General features: G+C 53.3%; 2 protein-coding genes and 1 long non-coding RNA gene across 3 annotated transcripts; 2 read left to right on the top strand and 1 right to left on the bottom strand.

The window, feature by feature from the left end:
• The first annotated feature begins 627 nt into the window (after positions 1-627).
• MYCBPAP (MYCBP associated protein) lies at positions 628-12,080 on the top strand. The gene is made up of 19 exons (XM_079323664.1): positions 628-763; positions 1,345-1,487; positions 2,391-2,538; positions 2,641-2,744; positions 3,205-3,376; positions 3,693-3,808; positions 4,476-4,626; positions 4,793-4,908; positions 5,557-5,657; positions 6,289-6,409; positions 6,738-6,927; positions 7,448-7,635; positions 8,187-8,333; positions 8,508-8,768; positions 9,525-9,646; positions 10,366-10,481; positions 10,939-11,054; positions 11,245-11,457; positions 11,931-12,080. Exons 1-19 carry the CDS (start codon positions 718-720, stop codon positions 11,994-11,996), a joined length of 2,637 nt encoding a protein of 878 aa, XP_079179790.1. The 5' UTR covers positions 628-717; the 3' UTR covers positions 11,997-12,080.
• LOC306810749 lies at positions 11,931-16,476 on the bottom strand. The gene is made up of 2 exons (XR_013776543.1): positions 16,289-16,476; positions 11,931-13,868 (listed from the first exon to the last, which is right to left on the bottom strand). It is a non-coding gene; the product is annotated as an uncharacterized lncRNA (long non-coding RNA).
• On the top strand, positions 15,537-24,507 carry EPN3 (epsin 3). The gene is given in 11 exon segments (XM_079323665.1): positions 15,537-15,869; positions 18,348-18,938; positions 19,256-19,374; positions 20,925-21,008; positions 21,286-21,393; positions 21,486-21,570; positions 21,816-22,124; positions 23,006-23,107; positions 23,439-23,661; positions 23,776-23,879; positions 23,882-24,507. Coding segments are annotated over 11 exon segments (2,178 nt in total). The 5' UTR covers positions 15,537-15,628; the 3' UTR covers positions 24,094-24,507.
• Positions 24,508-25,073: the final 566 nt, after the last annotated feature.

The raw sequence follows: 25,073 nt of genomic DNA on the forward strand, positions 1-25,073 counted from the left end.
GCAGGGTGTTCTGCAGGGTGTTCCTGCAGGGTGGTCCTGTATCCCGCTGTTCGGGTGTTCCTAGTGTCCCGTGCCAGTACCGGGGCACCCCAGAGCTCCAATATCCCGCTCTGTCCAGGGATCCCGGTGTGTGGACGCTGCTGAAAGCCTAGGCAAATTTCAGCCAGGCCTTTTCTCAGGTTCTGAGTCTTTTTCTCAGGCCATGACACTTTCTGAGCTCCGGCCAGGATTTTTTTCAGGGTGATCGCTTTCTTGCAAATAGAAAGAAATTAATAAGCATAAGATTGGCACCTGGTGTAGACCATGGGACAGTGCATGATGTACATGACATGGGATGTTTTCTCCTATTGTCCAATGAACTGCTGTCCCATTTGACATTCACGAACAGTTCTATAAATACAAGCCAGATTTTAATAAAGTGCTTTTTTTCTTTCCACCCAAGAAGTGTGTTGCTATTATTTGCCGCTCGTAGTAAACAGCGACACGCGGTGTCCTGGATCGCGGTGTCTCGGTGTCGCGATGTGTCTCGGTGTCGCGATGTGTCTCGGTGTCGCGATATCCCTCTGCGCTGTGTCCCGGCCGCAGGGCGCATGCGCGGGGGCAGGCGGCGCATGCGGCTGCGGGGAGCGGCGCGGCGCCGGCAGGGGGCGGTGCGGGCGGGCCCGCAGGCCGCGCTGCCCGCGCGCTCTATCGCGACCTGTCGCGACCTGCGGGGACATGGCGGCGCGGCGGGGCGGCCGCGTTCGGAGCCGGACTCCCCCTGGTACGGCCCGGAGCAGGGCGCGGCTGTGCAGGCAGGCCGGAACCGGCCCCTTCCCCAGCAGTGGCCTCCTGTCAATATCGCGATAGTTTCCTGCACACGCAGCCGGTCCCGGCGCGGGTTAAGGGGGATCGGCCTCTGGCGGGTCCCCGAGCCGGGCTGGCCTCACCGGCTGTGCTGTTCGGGGGCTGTGCTGCCGCCGAGCCGCGGCTGAAGTGCGGCGCTCTGTGTCCCGCTGCTGGCTGAGCGCAGGGAGTGTGTGTGCTGGTGCTTGCAGCTGCAGCTGGAAACTTCCAGCAATGTGTTGTTCCACCTGCAGCGATCTGTATTTATTTGCATTTATCTTACCCGTTGTCCTTCATCTAGAATAAAGTGTGAGGCAGTTCACTCCTACTTGACCCACTTTGGTCTTTGCAGCTTCTCAGATTTTTTTTTGCAATTATGAGATGCCAAATTTAATTGTTCAGTGCAGCCTTTAAGAGAAATAATCCCAAAACGTAGTTCATCTGGGAATCATTAACCAACCTGAGAGGAATATGGTGCTTCCTTGGGAGACTAAAGAAGTCTCTTCATCTGTTTTATAGGCAGGAAGGAAAAGACTTTTGAACAGCCCTGCACAGTAATTGCAGAAGAGCCCGAGCCCGAACCTGAGCCTGAGCCTGGTCCATATATCCTGCAAGGAGAGGATATCCAGGCACTTAAAATTAAGGTGGAGGACCTGGAGAAAGTATGTATGAGTATTTTTACTGCTGTCTTAACTGACACTCTCCTTTTGAGTGTTTAACAGAGGGTGCTGCTCATTTACTTAAGCCAAAACTCACTCCTGCAGCTGAGTTCTCATGCTATTTTGTATGCCAGGCTTTTTATCATGATAAAATGTCAGCTCCTCAGGTTCAATTGCTAAAAGGAAAAGATTATAAGTGCCTATACAATCATTTCAAATGGAAGGATAAGTCATCTGCCTATTCAGAATTAAATTTTCAACTTTCTGATCTAATAAGACATGTAAGTTGTTCAGTAGCTCTCATGGCTTGCCTTCCAAAACTCGGGTCACAGTGTGTGAGTGGAAGCATTTGAGTGACACAGCAGCAGAAATCTCTTCTGGAAAGTGATTTCAGACTCTCCTTTTCATGCCCCTGTTGTAAACCAGGATCCAGAGGAGTAAGACAGTAACTGAGCTGGTATCTGCACAGCTGTGTAAGGTGTCTTGTAGGGGAGGAATCATAGAAGATTTGGCTTGGAAATGGCCTTAAAACTCATATTTCCACCCTCTTTGCCATGGGCAGGGACACTTTCCACTATTGCAGGTTGTTCTAATCCCCATCCAGCCTGGCCTTGGACACTTCCAGGGATGGGTCAGCCACAGCTGCTCTGGGAATCTGTGCCAGGACCTCACCACCCTCAGGGAAGAATTTTTCCTACTATGTAATCCAAACCTACTCTTCTACTTTGAGTCCATTCCTTCCTTGTCCTGTTGTTACATGTCCACATGAAAAGTCCCTATCCAGGGCTTGCAGGACCTTACAGGAACTGTGCAGATATGACTGCTGTGCCTATCCTAAAAGGATCAGATGGAATAAAGGTGAGTCAGTGTGTACCTAACTGCAGTGTGACTGTTTATTTCCTGAAGCTCCATGCTCCACACCTTCCCCATGGTGCTGGGAGAATTCCAGTCCAGAGGAGTTACATTGTCCGAAAGTACCGACCCAAGGAGGTGACACATCTGGTAGCACATCCTGTTCCCCCCAAGGCACCCAGGGGACCACTCACTTTTCCTGGTAGGGTTCAACTTCACATCTTACCTCTGGGTTTGGGTTTTGCTAAGCCAAACTTCAGTGACCTGGCTCTGGGGTTGGGTATTTTTATATGTGTGTTTGTAGGACCAAGACAGTTTGATGGTGGCTCTGAAGAGATCCTCCCTCATCACATTTTGGGAAGTCTCCAGGAGTTAAAGATGGAAGCCTTGGCCAGAAAAAACACTCAGGTTGGTTTGTGGAGTTAGGAAAATGGTGCTGTGTGGTGCCTGCAGTACCTCTTGATGCTTTCCAGCCCCTATCAGGAGCAGGGCAGGCCTGAGGTGTGGTTTTCCCAGCCTAGTCACACTCAGGGGGAGGGTTTGCCTTTGGAGAAACTGCACCAGCAGGTTTTGGAGTCCCATGTGCAGGACCAGGTCATGGAGGGAACAATTATACAGGCTTCCTCTTCCCTCTGTATCCTGCTCATGGTGTTAGGGAGGAGCTGGTGTTGCAGCCACACCATTGCTGGAGTCCCTTTACTCAGATAAATACTTCCATTGTATCTGTGTCCCTGCTGCCCTGGTTTCTGTCCTCTCAGATTGCTAATGTAACAGAGCTGTCAATATGAAGAATTCTTCTCTCCTCCCCTCTCCCATTCCTGTTTTGGTGTGCATGGAGAGGTTCATTTAATGTTTCATCTCTCATCAGCTGGCAGATGCTATTAAGGTTCCTCATCCAGATGTTACTGCAGCAGCTTTAAAAGAGGAGCATGAAGAGAAGAAACTAAAGGCACGTCAGGCCCAACCAGCAGAGCACAAAGCTTTCCAGAACTGGAGCCATCATATGGCAATGAGGAAAAAGCAGGAGAAACACCTAGGAGGTGAGAGAATCTAAGGAGATCTCATTCTGTGAAATTCTGTGTGCAGGTGGAGAGGTTTGATGTCCCCACAGCAAACCACAGACAGCAGCCATTGCCCACCAGGGTTAATCCCATTGCCATTGCAGTCTCATTCCATGTTCTCAGAGTTCCCACACTGCTCATGCTGGTGGCTCTGGATGTGGTGGGAGGGTGAGCTGGTGGCTCTGGCTGGGGAGAGGACAGGGAACAGTGTAAGTGGGTTACAGGTGAACAATAACAGTGGCAAAGGGTGTGCCCAGAAGTGCAGCACCACTGATGTGATGTTTTTTATTTATAGAAATTCTTCACAAGCCAGAGAATGAATTGCTGATGAACATGTCAGACAATTACAGGCAAATGCAGGAAGAGCGTGAGCTCATTGACCGGAGTATCCCTGCCCTCTTTCCTGGAAAGGTGAGAGCCCCACTTCCTGTGTGTCCTGATTGTGCTGCTCTTGTGAAACAGCACAGACACTGTTCTCTGTGAGTCTCTGAAGTGCTGTCAGGAGATGTTTATCAAAGCCACTCTGAATCCCTCAGCTTAGTGCCTCAGCAGAGCTTTCAGGGACATGGAAAATAAAAACCTTGTGCTATCCATACCAGTCAGGGGAAAGTGGTGATGAGCAAGTGGCATTTCTTGTTTCTCACCAAAGACTGTGTGCCCTGGGAAGTGGCACGGGAACATGTCACAATTGCTGTTCCAGGGGCAGAAAGATCTAATAGCTTCAGGCTTGGATTTTAGTGATTGCCATGGAGAAAAGGGCATGGATAGGGCAGGAGAGTTTTGGGAGTATCATGTTAAAATAGTTTTTTCACATTTATAGCACTACCAAAGAATTTGCATTTATGTGAGGCTTTATTTTAATATCATTGAACTTTCACGTGCACTAGATAGAAGAAAGTTCTTTTGTCTTTGACAGCAGCCTGATAGAAGTTTTGGCTTGATCTGCAGAAAGAGATAATTCAAACACTTTTAAAATGCTCATATAGTCAGGAGCTCTTGTTTTTAGCTTCAAGTGCCTGTGAAAATAGCAGGTAGCTGCACAGCTCTGTATCAGTGGGAGCCTTGTTTCCTACCCCAGGGATACCGAGTGGGAAGCGAGTTCTGGAGCCTTCCTGAGCAAATTGGGGATGAATTCACTGGGCTGACTCTGACCCTGACCAGGACAGAACGGGGGTACCCAGAGCCACTCACTCATGTGGGGAAACCCCAAACCATCCAGAAGGAGACAGGTAAGGGAACACTGCAGAGAGCTGATTCCAACAAATGGAGGGAGCAGCTCCTTCCCTGTTGACCCTCCTCTTTAAAACACTACCAGGCCAAAGTTTGGCAGAGAATGAAATTTGATCAGGCATGTGGGTGTGTAGAGAGTGAGCTGTTGAATGGGTATTTTTACAGGCCTGAAGCCTCCAAAGAGGATTCCTTGCCACCTAAACTGGGATAAGAGTCTTTTTCTGAAACACCGACGACAGGAGCTCAAATCTCTCCTGGAGGAGCTGGGCTTTTATAAGCCGGTAAGACCAGAGGAACAAGGACATTCTTTGTGTCTCTTGTCAGGTGCTGTAGAGTAACAAAATTGCCAGGAGTTGGATCTGAAAAAAGCATTAGCAAACTGAAACTTGGTCCCATAGTGCTTTCCCTGGAAATTCCCACATTTCTAGAGGGCCACACCTATGAAAGAGTTGTCTGAACTTCTGAAGTGTTGCCTGGAATGGTCTGGGAGCCTCAGAATAGGACCCCAAACCAGCAGCATGCAGCTGCCAGGACCTAGGCAAAGAAAAAACCTGCCAAGAATTGGTGCAGGACTTTGATTTAGTGCTGTGGGGCAGAGGGAAGAGATCTTTACCCATGTGGAAGACACTGAAATAATCTTATGAAGGCAGGTGGCCCCTCCTCCTACAAACAGAACAAACCTCACTTGTTTGTCTTTGAACCTGTCTCAGAGGTGAGAAATGTGAAGGACACTTTCTTCATGCATCATTGCTAGTGGGGAGTGCAGTCATCTAGGATTTTTGGGAATCTCAGAATTTGTTATTTCCTGTGACCCTTGAGAGTTCTTCCGATGCCTCTAAAAATTGTTTTAATGTTGTGTTTTAATGGTGTTTAAATGTCCTTTCTATGTAAGAAAGCAACTGTGAGTTGGTTATTTCTGTGCATTCCAGGATCTGGAAGGACTGGAGGTGATTGGGAAGGGGCAGCCTTTCACATCTGTCTCAGCTGAGGCTTTTCGATGTTCTTCCATTTCTGAAGAGATTGAGACCCTGTAAGTTTTACTTCATGGCATACTTTGTGGCAAAATAAAGAATTTGGGGTGTGCACCACCAATCTGTGAGGATATCCTTAGCTGTTCTTATCCAGAATGAGGATGAGTCTCCACTGGGACACAATGAAAGGCATATTCTTATATTATAATCACCAGATTTGGCAGCCTTTGTGCCTTGGCCCTTGAGTCTAAGGAGCAAGAATCAGAGAAAAGTTTTGTTGAGGCTCTTCCTCCAGTCTGCGTGGCTTCAGAGCTTACATCAGGCAGGGTGGGATTCTACTCTGAATTGCCTCAATTTGATTGTCTTTTTCTAGCCTTCCATCATTAATTTCCTGGTTTTCTCTGTCCTGTCTATCTAAACAGGCACAGCTTGGGGCCCTCTTGTCCTTTTTCACTCAGGTACTTCAGGCAGGTCTCATTCTTTAATATTCTGGCTGTCCTGTCCTTCTTGCCAGTGACATGTAGCTAGATGGGTTCACCACATCTGCAGGGTTTTGTCCCTAAAGAGATTACTGTGTGAGAAAACATTAAATGGGATTATTTCTTAGAGTGTCTTGTAAATCACCCCTGGTTCTCCCCTTTCTGGAAGTGAATTTCACTCAATGAAAATGCTGCCTTTTGTTTTCTTTAGGAGGGACCCCTTTAGCAATGAAGGTGACTCCTTCATTGTGGTTGAAGAAGCTGAAAATGTTCCATCTTTAGTTTTCTGTGGCCAGCCCGCTCGTTGGATCAAGGGCATCACTGCTTGCAGGGTAATTGTGAGATTTTAATTGTTTAGTCAAGCTAAGCCTGTTTGAGTTCCCAAGTCATAGTTGTACAATAAGTGTCACTCCAAGGCCCCAGAATGGGAGACTCTGAACATAACAGAGTATTCCTGTGTTTGCTCCAGAGAGATCTAGGAGCAGAAGGGCTCTGGTTGTGCTGTGATTCCCAGGCTTTCTCTGTGTAATGACCACTCTTTGGACCTGCCTTACAAGTTCTCCTACCAAGGCTCAACCCCTTATCTGTGCTATGACTTCATGAGGAATAAATCCTGCCAGATAGTGTAAAAATTGTTCTCTTTTTTCCTCTTCCTTGTAGAAGGAAATTGGTATTGCTGCCCGGCTCACCTTTGAGACTGTGACTAGTGAGAAGGCTGAAAGCTTCCTGACAGTGATGAATGATGGCATAGCTGCCATTTGGTACAACTGGATGAGGCTTCCTGAGCAGATCCCCTCCAGAGAAACCAAGGGAGGGAAGATGCCCTGTTTTTACTTTGATACCAGACCAGGTATGAGACCTGCTGGTCTCCAAGACTTTTGTACCTTAAGCAGAGAGCAGAAATTTGGGAGTTACCTAGGACATGGAGTCTGACTAATGGCAGAGCACTGCTGGGTGATTTCTCCTGAGGAAGCCACCCTGGGTGTCAGAGCTGACTCACCCCAAAAGAGCTGTACAAGGCAGATCCCTCTCCTGGAACTTAAAGGGAAGGAGGTTGCTTCTGCTCTGAGTGTAAATGGGTGGAATATTGAGAAGTGGATAATTTTCTGGTGGCAAACAGGGAGTTTCTTCTGGAGAGAAAACTGAGCTTGCTGTAGGAAGAGAGTACAATGGGAATAGTCACCAGTTCTGGAACACAGGGACTGAGAGTGAATCTGGAAGGAGAACAATAGCTGGATGAAGTGTGATAACCAGCTAACTATGGGGAAGGAGTCTCCTAGAGAGATAAGGACACTTGGGGTGGTGTTGGAAAAGTGTCAGGCTAACCAGGTGGCTTTTTGCAGACCAATGCATTTTCTTTCTTATTTCAGGTGTAATTTTGCCTGGAGAAACTCAGAAGTTTTCTTTTATTTTCAAGTCAGAGAGAGCAGGCATTTTTAGTGAGCCCTGGGAATTTAGGACACATCCTCTGTTATTGGGAGGAGCTCTGCTTCAGGTGACCCTTTGGGGAATTGCTGTGTATGAGGATAAATTTGCTGACTTCAGAGAGAAACTGGAGGTAACTGAGCATGTAGCTGGGTTACTGAGCTTTGAACTTTATATGCAAATACAGGATAAGGTGGGAGTGGACAACATGGTATTTTTATTGTTGTGCAATTACTGCTGAGAGTGAGATTTACAGAATGTCTGTATATACTTGAGCAGGTTTGCTAAATGACATGAGGAACTCTGCAGTGTATTATAATGTTGTTATTAAAGACATGACTGTGTCTCCTCAAGTGTTCACACTGGCCCTTTAAATAATGAAATTTCTGTTGGTAATTAATTTCATTAGTTACTTAGTGGGAAGGGGATTGACTGCTGTACACTATGATGGCAGTTAAGGTATAAATTGAAAATTACACTAGGCTTTGAAAAGTGTAGTTTGGGGGGAGGATTTGTATAGTTTATTAGAAAAGCTGTTGGAAGCATTGCTCTGCTCGGCAGGGTTTGCAGCTGTTGGTGTTCTTGTAACTGTGTAATGAATAGTGTGGTTCCAGATGGGGCTGAACTTGTGTGTTTGCATGTGGGATGAGGACTCACACGTGCTGTTCTTGTTGTGGTGCTCAGAGTGAGCTGGCTGCTCGAGAAGGTTTTTCTATAGTGAGGGAAAGCCTGAATGAAGTTATTGACCGGATTCGGACGCCCGTGCGCACCCCATCTCCTGTGGATGCCTGTGTCACAGAGGAAGAGCTGTTCCACAGGAAAAATCCCGAGGTGATGGTTGCTGTTCAATGGACTGCACAACTGAAATAAGTGGGGAGGGTAGACCCCTGGGGCTGCTGCATCCCCGGGGTGCTGGAGCTGGCAGAGTCTGCCATGGAGGCTTTAACAGCTGGGTTTGAAGAGGGAAGGTGCAGCTCATGTTTACCTTTCCCCCCATTATCACAGTTGCATTATCAGCATCAAGTGGTAAAGCAGCTGCACAAACTGTGGAGACAGCACCTGAGTGTGGAGGAGGAAGTGCCCTTGGAGCAGAGGAGCACTGCAGGGGACATGGAGAGCACCTTGGAGCCTGTCCCTGCTTGGAGCAGCACCACTGAGCTCCCACGAGGGAAGCACAAATTAGAGGAGGCTCCAAAGGAAAGGAGTGCTGAGGAGGCAGAAGCAGGTCCTTCAGGATGGAACCTTTCCATCAAGGACTTTAAACAGGTGGTCACCTCTGTTCCCACAAGCTGATGGTGTGTTAATTCCCCTACAAACAGCCCAGCCTGCCCCAGTGTGAGTCCACCTAAAGGGCTGCTGCCAATATGCTGGGAGTTAGAGATTTATGATGTGTGTTGGCTCTGCTGACCACACCCTCAGTGCTCTTGTAAAGAGATTCCCAACAGAGACTTTGTGGGCTGTTGTGTGAAGAAGAAAAGAGAACCACACAATATAATAGATATTTTAAGCTCTTCCCCCTTTAGCTTTCTGTCATCCCAGGACTGAATGTGGGGGGCAGGCTGGACTTACAGCCTCTTGTGACTCCCCCAAGGGCTCTTCTCCTTGGAGAGTCCTTTCTATTCATCAGAGAGCTAAGAGGGCACTCATGACAGGCTGTGGATAAAGTACAGACCTCCCTAGATTAAAGCAAGAGTGCTTTGGATTCTGTCAATTGTTTTTCTGTTGTGCTCTCTTGGAAATCTCTCTGTTGTTTTTATAACTAAGCTTTACTAGGGAGCCTTCTACCTTGATAGAATCCCTGTTTCCCAGCACACCTGAAGTTGCAAAGGGGTTTAATATCAGTGTGATGGGGGAATGTGCCATATCCTAGCTGTGTAGGAAGCCACATGTGAATAAGTGCCCAGTGCAGCATGATTTCAGAATGGTGTTCAGGAAGAGAGCTGTGGGCTGCTCCACTGAGCTCAGGCTCTGTGAATAAAGACTGAAAAGTGCTCCACAGCCCCTGTGTATTTTCTCTCCCAGGCTATAATGTCAATCCCACGGGAGGAGCAGCAGGAAGAAGCACTGACCCAACTCAATAAGGCAGCTCTGGAACTGTGTGTTGAACAGAGGCCAACTCAGTCAGACCTGCTGTATCCACTCTGGTGGGTTACCTTTGCAAGGAAAAGCTTGTGAAAACATTGTGTGATCAACAGCCTCAACAAGCTCAGTTGGAAGTGTTGTGATTCAGAACTCACATAATTATACAAGGTCTAGAAGTCATCTTTACACTGTTTTTTTATAGCTTAATTGTAGCAGCTGTCTAGGACCCAAATGCCTTTTTTTTTTTTTTTTTTTTTTTTTCTGGAGATAAGTTTAGAATATTAAATGCATGTAATTTTGGAGAGTGTACAAGATTATTTCTGGCAAGATTATTCCAGTCTGTATTTATGAAACCTTTGGGTATTTTCTGTACCCTTTTACTCAGATAACTGTCTCCTCCCTCATACAGTCTCTCTGTTCTTTGCTCAGGCTTTCAGACTGTAAACATATCAACAACTTTGAGTTGCTTCTAAATTAGAAGGATGCAGGTTCCTCTTGGTAAACACAGGGCAGGTTGATTTACCAATGTGTGTCATGTTGAAGAGCAGACCTAGTTTCACAGTAATATTTATGGATTCCTTGGAGCCTGTTGATTTGCAAACCATTGAGCCCTCAGAGGGATCTAGGATGAGGAGAGCAATTTAGCATCCCCCTGCACAGATATTTAGATAGTGGGTGCTGCTTTGTTGGTTTTGTTGCACAGGGCAGCTGTCAGCTATGCCTTCACTCCTGGGCACAGGGTCACACCAGGAGTTTGATCTGATCCTGATCATTTTCTTAGCCTGCAGCTGTGGCGTGGAGCAATTGATGACCTGGTGAGTCACTCTCTGAGACTGAGATCCCTGCTTGGTTTGATTAAGGAGGACACTTATTTAGAAGCTGCTCCAGGAGAAACAGGTAAATGGTTTTAGCACATCAACTGCTTTCTGTGGGCTGTTGGAAATACAAAAAACATGATGGATTTGAACTGAAATGTCAATTTCAACATGTCTCCCTGAGGAAAAAGCATCAGGAAAAAAACTGGCAGATTGTGTGACAGTCACAATACTAATTGGGATCTGTGGTTTGGCATTAGTAAAAAAACACCCCCACAAAAAAGTCTTTTAATTCAGCTAGGTCTAGCCATGGTTTTCACACAGACTGACCCAGCAAATGCTTCCTCAATGAGATCTTTTCATTCCTTATTTAAACAAAGAACTCTTCAAGGTATTGTTTATCAGTACAGTATATCTCAGGTTAATAAAAAGAGGAAAATATACTGCAAAAGTAATGTATTCCCATTGTGCTAGTGCAGAGGACTGGACTTTCTGGATGTGTGGATGCTTTTGGTTAATTAAAATCCTTTCTTTTGTAGAGGTAGTAAAGCAAGGAGGAGCAAAAAAAGGAGGAAAGGAAGACAAAATATCTACTAAGAAAGAAGAAAAAAAGGATAAAGAAAGCAAAAAAAGTAGACTGACATCAGGGAAAGGGGTAAGTGTTGGGATGTTTGGTGAGCCCTGAGTGGTGGGGACAGTGTGATCCATCCTGAGGTTGTGTATCCTGAGTTTGAGCTGATTTCCAACCCAGTGGAAGAGGTGCTGCTGCTGGAAGATGCATCCTGCAACAGTCTGAGCAGTGTCCTGACCTATGTCCCTTTTTTCCTTGGTCTGTCCCTGATTAGGATTCTTCAGGTGGCAGGAAGCTGAAAGGAAAAGATGAGAAGCAAGGATCTTCCATTTCACTGCAGGATATGAAAGGGGGAGTGGAGTCTGTCAGAGGAAGAGATGAGAAGCAGAAGGTGAAAGAGGGAGCTGCAACTACAGATGAGGCAGAACCTGCTCAGGAGGTGGACTCTGCTTCACTTGAAATATATCAGGAAAAGCTCTATACTGAAGTGAGTCTGTCCAAAGCTTGTATCATCATCCTGGCTTTGTTCTTTTCTGGTAAGGCACACTGAGGCTCAGGGGGAGAGGCAAACATTTTGTTAGACTCAGAAAACTGGCAGACATATGTCCCTTGTGCTGCAGCAAGGTAAGTGTGAAATCCAAATTAATTTGTTTCAGCCTGGAATCTGTTAGCAGAATCCAGCCATCACATAGCCACATGTGGGACTCCTATCTGGGATGTCTTTAGCATTGCTTGCAGACTCTGGAGGGATCAGCTGAATTAATTGTACCTCAGATAATGTTAAACACACTTCATAGCCAGGGAAATTATTACTAGAGCTGTGCTGGCAGCAGGCTGCCACTTCTGTGTGGTTGTGTGTGTGCCCATGTGAAAATGTGCCTCAAAAACCATCTCTGTCACTCTCAGCCTCAGGATTTCTTCATGTGTTTTCACTGCAACTGTCTTCTCTAATTTCTGCAGGTTTACAGGCTGCTGGATTCAATGGTGAGTGAAATGGTGTCTTTATTTGAGGATCTAAAGCAGTAACATGCTCTGAAGTTGGAGTGAAGCTCTTTGTATGTAGAAATAGACTTGCTTTTAAAAAATTAAATAAATAACCATATTTACACAGATGGAGTGGAGATTCTTCTTCCTGAAGTGATTCAGTGATTACAAATACTGGGCTGCCTCTTCTCTGACACACTGTGATGGGAGACTATTGCTAGATCATCTGTTACTTTTACAGATGATGCTTGCCAAGAAGAGAAAGGCAAGAAGTATCACAACTTCAGAAAATGTTAAGACTGGAAAATGCTGGTATTTCTGCTAGGGGGAGAGTTTAAAAGTTAGCATGAGGTATGTTCTTTGTGTCTTGATTGTGCTTGGGTAGTAGATGAGTGAGCAGGGTGGTGTTGTACTCATGACACTGGTACCAGGAGAGTAGACAAATCCATCCTGGTTTTTATCATGTTTTTAGCTGCTTGTCCAGTCTGCCCTTGGGACTTGCTGACAGGAGGCTTCTCTGAGGCATTCTGGATCCCAGTAGAAACATTGTCCCAAGGGGTGTGCCACCTGCCTGGTTTTGCACTCACAGATTTCCTTCTTGTGCTGATTTTGCCACCTCTTTCCATTGAGCTCCAGGTACCCATGCCCCATTCTGAGCCAGGTTTTACATGCTTTCTTCCACTAATAATCACTCTTGAATTAGTGAAATTTGTGCTATAAAAGTTGTGAGCCATGGTAAGGCCTCGTGTTAGAGCCTGTCTGTCCATCTGCCTGAGTGTCTGGGCTCATCACCATTTTCCATCTGTGTGCATCACTGCTGGAAAGAGGCTTTTTGTGGAGGCATCCCAGGCCTGAGTGTGGCACACTGGGCTTCACTTGGAGCAGGTTCCTGAGGCAGAGTGAGCTCTGTGTGGAGTCTGCCTTGGCCTGGTGTCACTAAGTGCCACCTTCTTGCTGAAGCAGCTGGACAGCATTCCCCAGGAAGGCTTTGGCCCTGCAGAGCAATGACATCAGTGCAGGTCATTAACTGGGGATGGTGATCCCACTGGAGCTCTGAGGCAGCAGATGCCTATCCATGCTGAGCATTGCTCAGCCATGAGTTCAGTGGCTCCAGGTGTGTCCCTTGGGCACGTGCCCCTGTCCCTGGGATGGCACACAGCACATATAGTGTGAAATGACTGCTCCTTCTGCTGAATTGGTGTCTTCTGCTTTCTCATTTTAACTCCTGTGCATACCCTGGGGTGAGGATCTCTTCCTCCCCTTGGCTCCCAGCAGGACCATGGTAAAGCACAGCTTGTTTTATCACTGGCCAGGTGAGGCTCCTCATCTTTTGAGATGTTTTCTCTTAGTGGGGTGTGGGGAAGCATTTTGGCTTCTGTAGCAACAGGAGCCTCCTCTGGTTTAGTGGGCACAGACCCACAAAGGGAATGTCTCTGCTCAGCACTCCTGGCATGAGAATTTCAGCAACATTTTGAGAATTAGAAGGAAAAAAGGCCTGAAGTTGGGGTATGTCTTACAGGCTCTGACAATAGCTCCTGCCTCCCTGGAGATGATTATCAGCTTTGTGAATCTGCCCAACTCAAACTGCTCATGCCATCTGTTTGTTTCTAGGAGAGAGGGCGTCTGCAGGTTCCAGAGGAAACGTGATTGTCTGAGAGGCAGGAATGCTTTCCTTTGGTAGCTTTACCTTAAAGGATGGCAAAGCCCATCCATGTCTCCATGGATCCATATCTTCAGTCCAGCCTATTGAAACCAGGCTCCATGTGTTCATCTGCTCACTGGAAAATCTGTTAATACAACACCAGGTAGATGGAAGTTTTACATCAGTCATGTACAATGGAAGAATATCCAGTGCTGGACTCCCTCCCAAGGGAGGAGTCTGGTGCCAGAGGGCAGGTGGGTGGCATAGGAGTTCTGAAAAGGAGAACAAACCTGTGAATAGTCTCATTTCTTGTCATGATTTTTTGTCATAAATATTGCCAGTGGCTCTTTGGGCCTTGGATGAGAGTGTCCTCAGGGGACAAGGTACAAGCAGAATGCAGGAAGGGATGTGATAGGCTGGGCCAAAAAATGTGATACTCTGCTGGCTGCTGCAGCTTTTTGTAAGCTAGCTGCTTTTTTTTTTTTTCCTCTTTTACATTGATTTGTGGAAGTAACAGGACAGGAACTGCAGTGGAATTAGAGGTGGCTTCCCCAGAGCAGCTTTAGAAACATAAACCTCTTATTTACAGGCCAGAGTGAGATGTGGGCTCTATCCTTGGCACAGAGACCCTCAGGGCTGTCAGCCCTGCACTCTGCAGGACACTGTAGGCTGAGTCCTTGCAGCCAGGAAAGGAAATTACTCCTTCTCCTCTCCCAGATGTGGGTATTATTTGTATTAGTGTTAATAATTTGTGTTGTGTTTGCTAAATAACCAAGGTGAGCGACCTTCCTGGCCTTGGGAGTTGCATTCCAAACCCATCACGTGAGTGGGGCCTGAAGACACCAGAGAAGATGGGAAGAGGGGGAATTGCAGGAAAATGCTGGAAGCAGAAGGTGACAGTGCATTTACAGGGGTTTCTTGATGGCACAGGGGGTCTGGGTGAGCAGCCAGGCTCTGCTGAGGGCAGGCAGTGCTTTGCTGGGTCCTATAACCACAGTGGGGTTTTGGGCCCCCAGCAAAGAAACCCCACATTTATACAGCTGCAAAAAAACCTCTTGGGGTGTCTTCCCCAGAAGAGGTTCACTTTGCCTATTAAAAAATCACTGCCTGAAGAAAGGCAAGCTGTCTGCCTCACCATCTGACACAGTGAAGCAGGAGCGTTGGGAATGGAGGAAGAGGAGGGCTCAGAGCTTGGGCTGCCATGAAGAATGCCTGTCCCTTCCAGGCTGGGATGTTCTCTGGGCTGGCCTGCAGAGGGTTGGGATGCTGGACGTGCTCTATTCCCACACTGCGGCTGGGACTGGATGCTCATTCAGCCTGCACGGGCAGAGCCCGTTGGGAATGTCAGGCTGCTGAGATCTGCAGAGCCCCCGGAGGCTCCCCCGGGACCGCAGGCAGGACAGGACCCCGGGGCGGGATGGAGCTCAGCTCTGCACTTTGTGTGGCTGCCGGGAGCGGCCACAAGAAGGCACGACCCCTCCTCCCACCCCAGGATGTCTCAGCATCCCTGAGATGCTTTTCCATCGTGAAAAATGTCAGCGATATTAAAAAGATTATATATATCCATAATACTTGAAGGGCTGTCAGTGATTAAAATGGAAGGCAGAGGCCGGGAGAGAGGGGGGTGGCATTGAAATGATTGAGAGACATGACTTATTTTGTCATGTCATCTGATGCCTCCCTCTCTCCCCCCAGCCAGGCTCCAGGGAGCTGTTCAGAGCAGGGGAAGAACCCGCTCCAAATTAAGATACTAGGGAAAAAAAAAGGAAAAAAAATTAAAGAACCCAAATTGCAAGCGTGGCCTGGGGTAGCAGAGAGTGAGCTGCGTGGTGGGCAGGGTCGACATCCCCCGGAGCTTTTTCCGCGCCCAGGAACGTGGATTTCTATCTAAAAATAATGGGGGGGGGAGGAGGAGGGAAAAAAAAAAAAAAAAAGCAAAGGAATAGAGGCGCGCAGGCAGCAGCGAGCAGCGCCTGGCTGGCTGCCAGAGAAGGGGCAGTGACTGAGCATTTACAGCATCCCCGCCTCCCGCATGCGGCGGGGCAGGGGCTCGGCGCCGCATCCCCCGCGGCCGGCACCGCACCGCGCCGCACCGAGCCGAGCCGCACCGAGCCGGCGGGGCCGAGCCCGCTGCCCCAGCCCGGGCGGCCCCGAAGGGGTTAAGCCGGGACCTGCCGCCGGGACCTGCCCAGCCAGCCCGGCAACTCGGCGGCGGCAGCAGGAGCGGCGGCGGCGGCCGCCTCCAGCCCGCGCTCACCGGCGGCACCGCGCAGGTAAGCGGGGCTGCGCGCCCGGCACCGCGCTGCGCTCGGGGGGAGGGCGAGGACGTGGAGGAAGGTTCTGGAGGCCGGAGCATCGGGGGATGCCGGGCCCCGGGCCGGCTGCCGGGTCGGGCTCGGGCCCCGCGGCGGCTGCGGTGCGGGAGCGCTGCGGGGCCGCTCCCTGCTGCTCCCCCCATGGCGGCCGCTGCTGCTCTCAGCGCTGCACCTGATTAAGGATGGAGCTGTAATCCCCCTCCCGGCCCCTCTCCCCTCCCCTGACCCTTCTGCCCCCCCCGCCCTGCAGCCCCCCCCTCCTTTCCGCCCCCCCCCCCCCCCCAGCCGCTCCTGCTCGCCCCCCGCCGCCCCCCGCCGCCCCCCGCGCTGGCCCGGGGCGATGGGGACCGAGCCCCGCAGCCGTGTCCTTCTCCCACCTGGCCACCTCTTGGTCAAGGTCACTGCAGTAATTCCATATGAGCTGCTGGGTGCTGCCGCCTTATCTCCCACACGGCTTCTGTTTCACTCCCTTTATATTCCGGGCGGGGGGGGGATGATATTGTGTTTGATAAACCCGCAGCTCTTAACCCCGCTGGCAGCTCCAGCCCTGATTACGTTCCTCTCATCCCTTCCCCAGCCCATGCTTCCCATCTCTTTCCATTCAGACTTCCCAGGCCGTCTCATGGCGGGCAAAGTCCAGCTGGGGTCAGGTTTCTGGCCAGGATGAGCAATGCCGGGAGCCTGTCACTGGACCTGGGGTTTGTCCAGCTAGGAAACCTGTTGGAGGCAGAAGGAGCCATCCTGCCTCCTCCTCGCACTGCCAACGTGCTTGCTGGTGCTTTCCACGCTGGTGGCACCTTTGGAGAGCACGACTTTATCTCCACCTGGGTGTTGGTGGGAAGCAGAGCGTGAGGCCGAGTCCTGGAGGACTTTGCTGTGCTGCTGCCCTCGTCCTGGAGGCATTTCCGTGCCAGGCAGCACCGAGGGCTGTCCCGGCGGATCCAAAGGCTGCATTGCGAAAGGAATCGGTGCAGGGAAGCGTCTCGGGAGAAACTCCGTCCGCCCGCGAGCGCGGCGGTGCCAGGCTCCTGTGACTCACGGGAGATGTTGCTGGCGGGGCTCTGGGGCGCCTGGCTGCTGGCCCACGGCAGCAGGAGGTGCTGGACTGGTCACACAGGTTGGGTGGGAGCGCGGTGGGTGCCTGCACGGCTTGTGGGCACATCAGCACGACCCTGGCCCGGCTCTGCGGGGATGGAGAGGCATCCTGAGCTGGGAGAGGGCTGGACGTGGTTTGGAGCTGCAGTCCAGAGGTGGGTGATGGGATGGACGCTGATAACCGCTGCCTGCAGACTGCTGTGTGGGGGAGATACTGCTCTGCTCACACGTGTTATCTTGGCTGGGGGAGAAATTGCCAGTGAGTTTTGTCACGGCTGCAGCGAGGGCTTTGGGGGCAGCTCACTCCCCAGTCCTGCGGTGCAGCCCTGCTGAGGGCAAGGCAGCTCCAGGCAGCCTCAGCTTAGCCCTCTGACAAAATGAGGGTGAACCCTGTCTTCTCACCGTGCAGGGAGAAGGTGAGGATTTAGCAGGGCTGTGATGGGCTCACGTGAAGTCAGGTCCAGACTGCCCCACGTCACTGCATCTGTGTCAGTGCAGTGCATTCCAAGGACAGGCATTGCCTGTGGGGAGGTACCAGGACAGCTCCTGGCCATGCCAGCCCCTGCAGCCCCTGTGTCTAGGCCCAGAGGAGGCTCAGACAGCTCGGGGTTTTGGTGAGAGGCCCATTGCATTGTCCATCCTGCTGGCTGGCCTGGCCCTGGCTGTTAGCACCCTGAATTTTCCAGCCTCTCGCGGGAGCAAAATTATCAAATTTGCTGGGAAAACCTGCCTGAGCAGCTGCCAGCACTAGTGAGTTGCGATAGGCTCTGACTCATGATGAGGTTTTGGGGTTGCACGATGCAGCCTTGACAGCACTGAGAGCCTTGGGCTGACAACTGGGACAAGCAGGGCTGTGTGCAGCTGCAGGAAGTGCATCTGGGGTACAGGGGAACTCCTGGCTGCACAGGGGCTGGGAGGGTCTGAAATCAGCTTTGCCAGGACAGTGGAGCTGAGGCAGATAGGATCTGGAGGAGGGAGCTGCCATTTTCAGATGGTTACTTTTAGAAGCAGAAGTGCAGGATACAATCTCCAAATGTTGCTGAATCCAGAGTCAAAACTTGTGGTAGCTCTGCAATGCTGGCTGCCACTTGCCATGAGATTTCCCCTTGAGCGTCCTGCGTGTCCAAGCTGGTGAGCTGTGGCAGCCTGCCAGGGTGCACCTGATGCCCCTACGATAGTCACATCCAGCTAGAGAAACGTCCCTGGTGCCAGCCGAGGGCTCTGGGCACGGGGCTTGGTGTTTGGGGTGACGCTGAGATCTCTGTGTCCCTGTTCCCTGCTGCAGGCGCCGGTGAAGCCGTGCTCACTCCCTTCTGCACTGTTCCTGCCTGCCCGCGGCAGGTCTCCAGCACCACACAGCCATGACGACCTCGGCGCTGCGGCGGCAGGTGAAGAACATCGTGCACAACTACTCAGAGGCGGAGATCAAGGTGCGGGAAGCCACCTCCAATGATCCCTGGGGCCCTCCCAGCTCCCTGATGTCAGAGATCGCCGACCTCACCTTCAACACGGTGGCTTTCGCCGAGGTCATGGGCATGATCTGGCGGCGGCTGAACGACAGCGGCAAGAACTGGCGCCACGTCTACAAAGCGCTCACCCTCCTGGACTACCTCATCAAAACCGGCTCCGAGAAGGTGACCCACCAGTGCCGCGAGAACCTCTACACCATCCAGACGCTGAAGGACTTCCAGTACGTGGACCGTGACGGCAAGGACCAGGGCATCAACATCCGGGAGAAGGTGAAGCAGGTGATGGCGCTGCTGAAGGACGAGGAGCGGCTGAAGCAGGAGCGGGCGCACGCGCTGCAGACCAAGGAGCGCATGGCCCTGGAGGGCATGGGCAGCGGCAGCCACCAGGGCAGCTACGGCCGCCGGGCATCGCCCTACGGCGAGGATTACAGCCGGGCTCGGGGCTCGCCCTCCTCCTTCAACTGTGAGTGTTGCTGCGGCTCGCTTGGGCTCGCTCGGGTGTTTGGTTTGCGCCTGCTTGGTGCCCAACGTTCTTCTGCCTCTTTTGGGATGGTGGTGGTGAAGCCCATCCTGCGCCACAGGGCAGAGATTTGGCTGGGCCAGTGGTGGATCCCAGCAGCTGGTGGTGCCTGCAGACTTAAACTCGTGGAGCTCTAATGTATGGCAACATCTCCCGGGGAGGCTGGGCATTGGGATGGAGGCCTGGAGACTGTTGATGTGCTCCCCAAAATGCTTCAGTCCTGATGTCACTCCTTCCCTTTTTCCTCTTTTATCTCCCAGCATCATCCTCATCCCCACGGTTCACCTCTGACCTGGAGCAGGCGCGGCCCCAGACGACAGGAGAGGAGGAGCTGCAGCTGCAGCTGGCTCTGGCCATGAGTCGGGAGGAGGCAGAGAAGGTACAGTGACCCTGCCTGTCCTGGGGCCTGAGGCATCTCCCTGTACCTTGCCTGATCTGTGAATATAGTGGGTCAGTTCCCTGGGAAGAGGCAGGATTTTGGGGGCTGCCTGAGGCTAGTGCATGTACCTACAACGGCAGCAGGCTGCTCGTGTTGTCTGGCATCCAAAATCGCCAGTGGGCAGATGGAGGCGTGGGCTGCCCCTGCTCCCTGTTCTCATATTAGAGAGGACAGCACCAGGCTGGTAGCTGTCCAGCCCCCCCAGACCCCACGGTGAACTTGGGGGGGTCTTCTGGATTTACCCCAACCCTCACCTCCCAACCTGGCTGCCCTCTTCTGCTTAGGACTTTTAGTCTAAGCTCCCCCATTTCTCTTGCCTACCCACATTGTTTTAGGAGGCTTTGCCCAGTGGTTTGTGTGGATGCAGGGCCAGCACCATCCCCAGGGCTGGGGACTCACTGCATGCAGGTGCTCCCTCCCACAGTCTGGTCCTTTCAGACTGGGCTAGAAGGAGCACTGGGAAACAGCCCCAGGAGGAATTAAGCAAGTGAGCTGTTCTGTCCAGTGTGAAGCCACCTCAGGCTGTCCCCTCTCCTATCTGCTGGCCCCTTTTCCACCAAGGATGGATTATTTGCTCACTGGCAACCAGCTGGCATGGCATGCATGAGCCTGTACAGCCAGTACACAAAGTCAGAGGGACATGGGGACCAAGGAGCTGCATGGCTGGACCTCCAGTGGGCATCCCCTGGAGCTAGCACCCAGCACCATGAGCTCAGTCCTGCCAGGCAGGGGATGTGCTCTGGAGATGGTGCTTGTTGCTGCCAGTCTTCCCTGCCCAATGGAGGCTCTTCTGGAGGCAGAGCAGGGTGTATATTTTTATCCTGGAATTGAAGTATTTATAGCCTCCTCATGCTGCTCCAATGAGCACTGTAGAAACACTCTCTGGAAAGTGTTGCCTGTTTGTTGGAGTCCATCTGGGCTGCACATGCATGCACACACATGTACGGGTGTCGACACATGCACACCCCCACCAGGGTACCCAATTCCAGCCCCTGAGAGTCCCCACACTGCTGGAAAAGTGTCATGGGGCAGTGATCAGGGCACTATGGTGGTACAGGGACAGCCTCTCCCCAGAGTCTACTCAGGTCTAGGTGTGGGGCTGGCAGGAATCCCAGTCAGTGTCACAAACCCTCTTCCCCAGCAGGCTGCCAGGGCAAGGGGATGCTTTACTCATCTCCTCCTTCACTGACTGCATCAGGGTCCCCAAAAATCTCCCAGGGGAGATGCTGACTGCCTAATTTAGGGTCATACCAGCCTTAATCCAGAGCAGGTGGTGGGATTGGGGAAGGAGCTGGGCTATTAGAGCCAGGAGCTGGTTAGAGAGCACAGGGACACTGGGCTAGGGGCCTGCAGGCAGGGCCAGCTGGATGGGCACAGATGCTGTAGAGGCAGGCAAGGGGCCACAGGAATAGTAAAGAGTGGGACAACCTCCACACAGTCCTGCGAGCTGAGGGCAAGCTGAAATGTCACGCAATTTCCTCTGTTGCCAGAAGCCACTTCCTCCACTTTCCAGCACAGACGAAGAAAGGCAATTGCAGCTCGCGCTCGCGCTGAGCAGAGAGGAGCACCAGAAGGTACCTGTGTCCTGCAGCCCTGGCTCTGCTCTCCTTGCACTTGGGCTTCTCTCTGTGGCACCGGGCCCAGAGCATCACCTCGCTCCGGTGCCCGCTTGGCTTTCGCTGCTCCGGGCTGTCTGCTGAGTGCTCTCCCAGGGGGCTCGGCCCTGGAGGAGCTGTCTGCTCAGATGCTGGGACTTTTTTGGGTGGCAGCTCCTGTGCTGGGTGTGTCTCCTAGAGAAGGTGCTGGCTGCAGGGTTGCTGAGCTCACAGGCCCCATCTCTTGACCCCACAGGAAGTGAGGACTTGGCAAGGGGAGAACTCCCTGCAGCAGAGACCGGCGGAGGAGACTGCCCCAGGCAGGCACGAAGAGCAAGAAGAAGATAAGATGAAGAAAAGCCAGGTACAGCACTGGAGGCTGGGTGGCCACACAGGGGTGATCCTGCAGGTCTGCCCCAGGTTCCTCTCACCTCTTTATTTCCTTTCTGTCTGCAGTCCTCTATTCTGGAGCTGGCAGATATATTCGGGCCGGCGCCAGCCCCCTCCAGCCACACGTCTGCTGACCCATGGGATATGCCAGGTGAGGACAGTTTGCAGGCTGCCAAAATTTGGGACAGTGGCAGAAAGTTGTCCCTTGCCTCTGTTCTTCCCCAGTTCCCCAGGAGCTCAGCAATCCTCTGCCTTCTTGTCCTTCTGGTGTCTGCTCTGCCACACTTCCAGGTGGAAGTGCTGGACGCCAATGGTCCCCTTGCTCATCCCCACCACTCAGCATTCCTCTGTGCTCTGCATTGTTCTCCTCTCCCATACTTTCACTTTTTTTTCCAGATATGAAGCCCAAGGAGCCGGTGGCCTCTGCCTGGACGGGTGCAGCAGATCCCTGGGTGCCAGTCCCAGACCCTGGTGGGGAGCCCCTCTCCCAGGCGAGCGCCTCGTCCCAGCAAACCTCTGCTGGGCCCTGGGACTTTCCCCCCAGCACCGCTGCAGCCTCTGACCCTGGGGGGAAGGCGCCCATGTCTTCTGGCTTCCCTCCTGCAGACCCCTGGGGAGCAGCAGCCCCCTCAACCCCCCAGGGCTCCAGTTCTACACCAGCTCCTGACCCTTGGGCTGCTGTGCCTGAGCAGCCTCCAGCCCCTGGTAAGAGGCTCAATGGACCTTTTGGCTCTGTTGAGGATTGAGGACAGCCTTGACCATCACTACCCTTCTGCAAGTGGGCATCTCTGGTTTCTCCACTCTTCCTCCTTCAACCAGCTCCCTAAACGCCCCCTCCTCACCTTCCTGACCCTTCAGGCTGGACCTCTACTCACCCCTTGGCATCTTGAAGACTTCAAGGAATTTTTAGGCTTTATTTTTGTACAGAATAGGCTGCTTTTATTACCACAGCAGGTTAATCAGAGCCATCCCATGGGAGCAAATGGCAGCCCACACCCCTCCAGCAGTGGGATGATACTGTGTCCCATTAGTAATACCTATTTGCTCAACCCAAATGGACCCCTGTACACCCTGCCAGGACCAGACAGGACCGTTGCTGGTCACAGGTGCCCACACTGCAGATGGGGAAAACAGTTGTAGGAGCAGCCTGTGTTTCAAAGCTTAGTGTCACTCTCAGTTCCTCCCTGGTATTTCCTCCAGCCCTGTGCAGGTCCTGCATGGATGCCCCAGTTTTGGTCCCTGGTGAGGGTTGCAGAACCTGGTCTGGGGGCCAGTGCTGGTTGCTAAAGCATTCCTGCAGACCTGTTTCCCTCCACCTGTCCCCTCCTGGCTGGGGAAGGGGCCTGCTCGTTACGGGGTAATGGCTGTGAGCAGTAGGGGTGTCTTGTTCTGCAATGATCCCATGATCTGGCTCATCTAAGCCTTACCCAGTGCCCATTCCTGACCCCCACCCCCATGTCCCGTACTGCACCCCCTCTTCTCTGTCTTCTTGCAGGCAGCCACCCCTATCTCTCTCCTGCCCTTCCACCTCCTGCCTCCCATCTCCCTGCTTGCTCCCCTCCTTGAGTGTCCCCTCTTGCCCCCAGCTCCAGGGGGGAACGCTTTTGACCCATTTGCAAAGCCGCCCGAGCCGCCGGAGCAGGAGCCCTCCCAGCCGCCCTCCTCGGCCCAGTGCAGCAGCCCCGTGGGTAAGAGCCGGGCGTGGGCAGTGGGGACGGTGACTGTCCCTGCCGGTGGCAGGGAGGCACTTCTAGGGCTGGCCAGGGTGTGTGCACTGCTTGCTGGCGTGGCCAAAGCTTGTTATGGGCTAAGGGAGCAGCTCCAGTCTCTATGTGTGTACCCATGTCCCCAACCCTGCTGTCTCCCGTGGTGGCTTGGGGGATACTGGGGCAGCCCCACTGCAGTGACCTGGGGTGAGATGTGTTGTCAGTCACCCTGTGTGGTGACAAGGGAGGATGCTGTCACCCTGGGTGTCTCCCAGCTGGCTCACGTGTCTCATCTCCCCTCTCTCCATCCTAGAGCCTGACCCCTTTGGAGACCTGTTCCCCAGCTCCAGGCAGGATGGGGCAAAGAGCTTTGACCTTGCTAACCTGGCTGACTCCCTGCCTGAATCCGGCAAGGAGCGGAAGGACTGTAAAACCCCCGAGGCTTTCCTTGGCCCTGCCGCCTCCTCCCTGGTCAACCTGGACTCCCTGGTCGCACCTACTCCGGCCTCCAAGACCCGCAACCCCTTTCTCTCCGGGTAGGTGCCGCAGGGCGCCGGGCAGGGGGTGGGCAGGGAGAAAGAGGAGGAGGAGGAGAAGGGCTGGGGGTGGCCTGGCTGCCCTGACCTGTCCCATCTGCTGCTTCTTGCCAGGTCTGAGCACGCCGTCCCCACCAACCCCTTCAGCCTCTCCGAGCAGCCCAAGCCGACGCTGAACCAGATGCGGACCAGCTCGCCGGTGCCCGGGCTGCCCGCCGCCACCCCGCCAACTCCATGACCTACAGCGCATCCCTGCCGCTGCCCCTCAGCAGCGTCCCCGCCGCCACCGCTGCCCTGCCCGCCTCCGCCAGTGCCTTTCCGCAGGCTGGCACCTTCCCCGAACTCCCCGGCACCTTGCCGCAGCCTCTACTGCCGCTGAGCGGCCCCCCGGCCCCGCCGTCCGCGCCCGGGGGGCTCAACCCCTTCCTCTGAACGCTCTGGACATGTGGACTCTCACCCCCTCCCCAGCTGTTTCGATCCGCCCCGATCTTTCCTTCCACCGAGACTTGGGGGTTTGCTAAGCTGCGCGGGAGGGTGTCCCCCCGCAGCCCCCTCCCCGTGCCCACCCTGGGGGCAGCCAGCATGAGCCCCGCGCTCGATGGGCCCCAGGGGACCCCTTCCCCTGCCAGGGCTGGTCTGGGGGCACGGTGGGGCTGCCTGGGGAGCAGCCAGCGTGAGCCCCGGGCAGGAGGGACCCCCTTCCCCTGGCAGGGGTCGTGGCGGAGCCTCACCAAGGGCTGCGGAGCGGCGGCTCCGCTCAGCGGGCCGGGCGGTGCGCGGGGCTCGGCTGCGTGGCGGGGCTTTGCCGCAGAACCGCGGCGATCCGGGGCAGCGGGGGGACGGGGCTGGAGGCCGCGGGGACAGGGCTGGAATCCGCGGCTCCTCCCACTCCGCGGGGCTCGTCCCCGTCCCGCCGCCACTGCCCCCCGCCCGCTGCTCCAGGGGTTGGGGCGGCGGTGCTCGGGCGCTGCGACGGCGGCTGCGGGTGCCCTTGCGACAATAAACTGCGCCGAGCGAGCCGGTGTCCGCCTGTGAGTGCCCCGTGCGACAATAAACTGCGCTGAGCGAGCGCGGCGCGCGGCAGCCGGGCCGGGCCGGTACCGGGAGGGGCGGGGTCTCAATGAGGCGGGGCCGGGACTGCAGCGAGGCCGGTGATTGGCGCTGCGCGCTCAGGGGCGGGATCCAGAGCGGGAGGGGCGGGGTCTCAATGAGGCGGGGCCGGGACTGCAGCGAGGCCGGTGATTGGCGCGGCGCGACTCAGGGGCGGGACCAAGATCGGGTGGGGCGGGGTCTCATCGAGGCGGGGCTGCAGCGGGGCCGGTGATTGGCGCACGGCTGCTCAGGGGGCGGGATCAAGACCGGGAGAGGCGGGGTCTCATCGGGGCGGGGCTGAAGCGGGCCCGGTGATTGGC

This window comes from Erithacus rubecula (assembly GCF_903797595.1).
Source record: "Erithacus rubecula genome assembly, chromosome: 20".
Lineage (NCBI taxonomy): Eukaryota > Metazoa > Chordata > Aves > Passeriformes > Muscicapidae > Erithacus > Erithacus rubecula.

Bases quoted from the DNA above. Each gene is read 5' to 3' on its own strand.
- MYCBPAP (XM_079323664.1), top strand. From the start codon at position 718: ATGGCGGCGCGGCGGGGCGGCCGCGTTCGGAGCCGGACTCCCCCTG. The intron at 3,377-3,692 runs GTGAGAGAATCT...TTTTATTTATAG, and splicing joins GCAGGAGAAACACCTAGGAG to AAATTCTTCACAAGCCAGAG. The intron at 11,458-11,930 runs GTGAGTCTGTCC...TAATTTCTGCAG, and splicing joins AGGAAAAGCTCTATACTGAA to GTTTACAGGCTGCTGGATTC.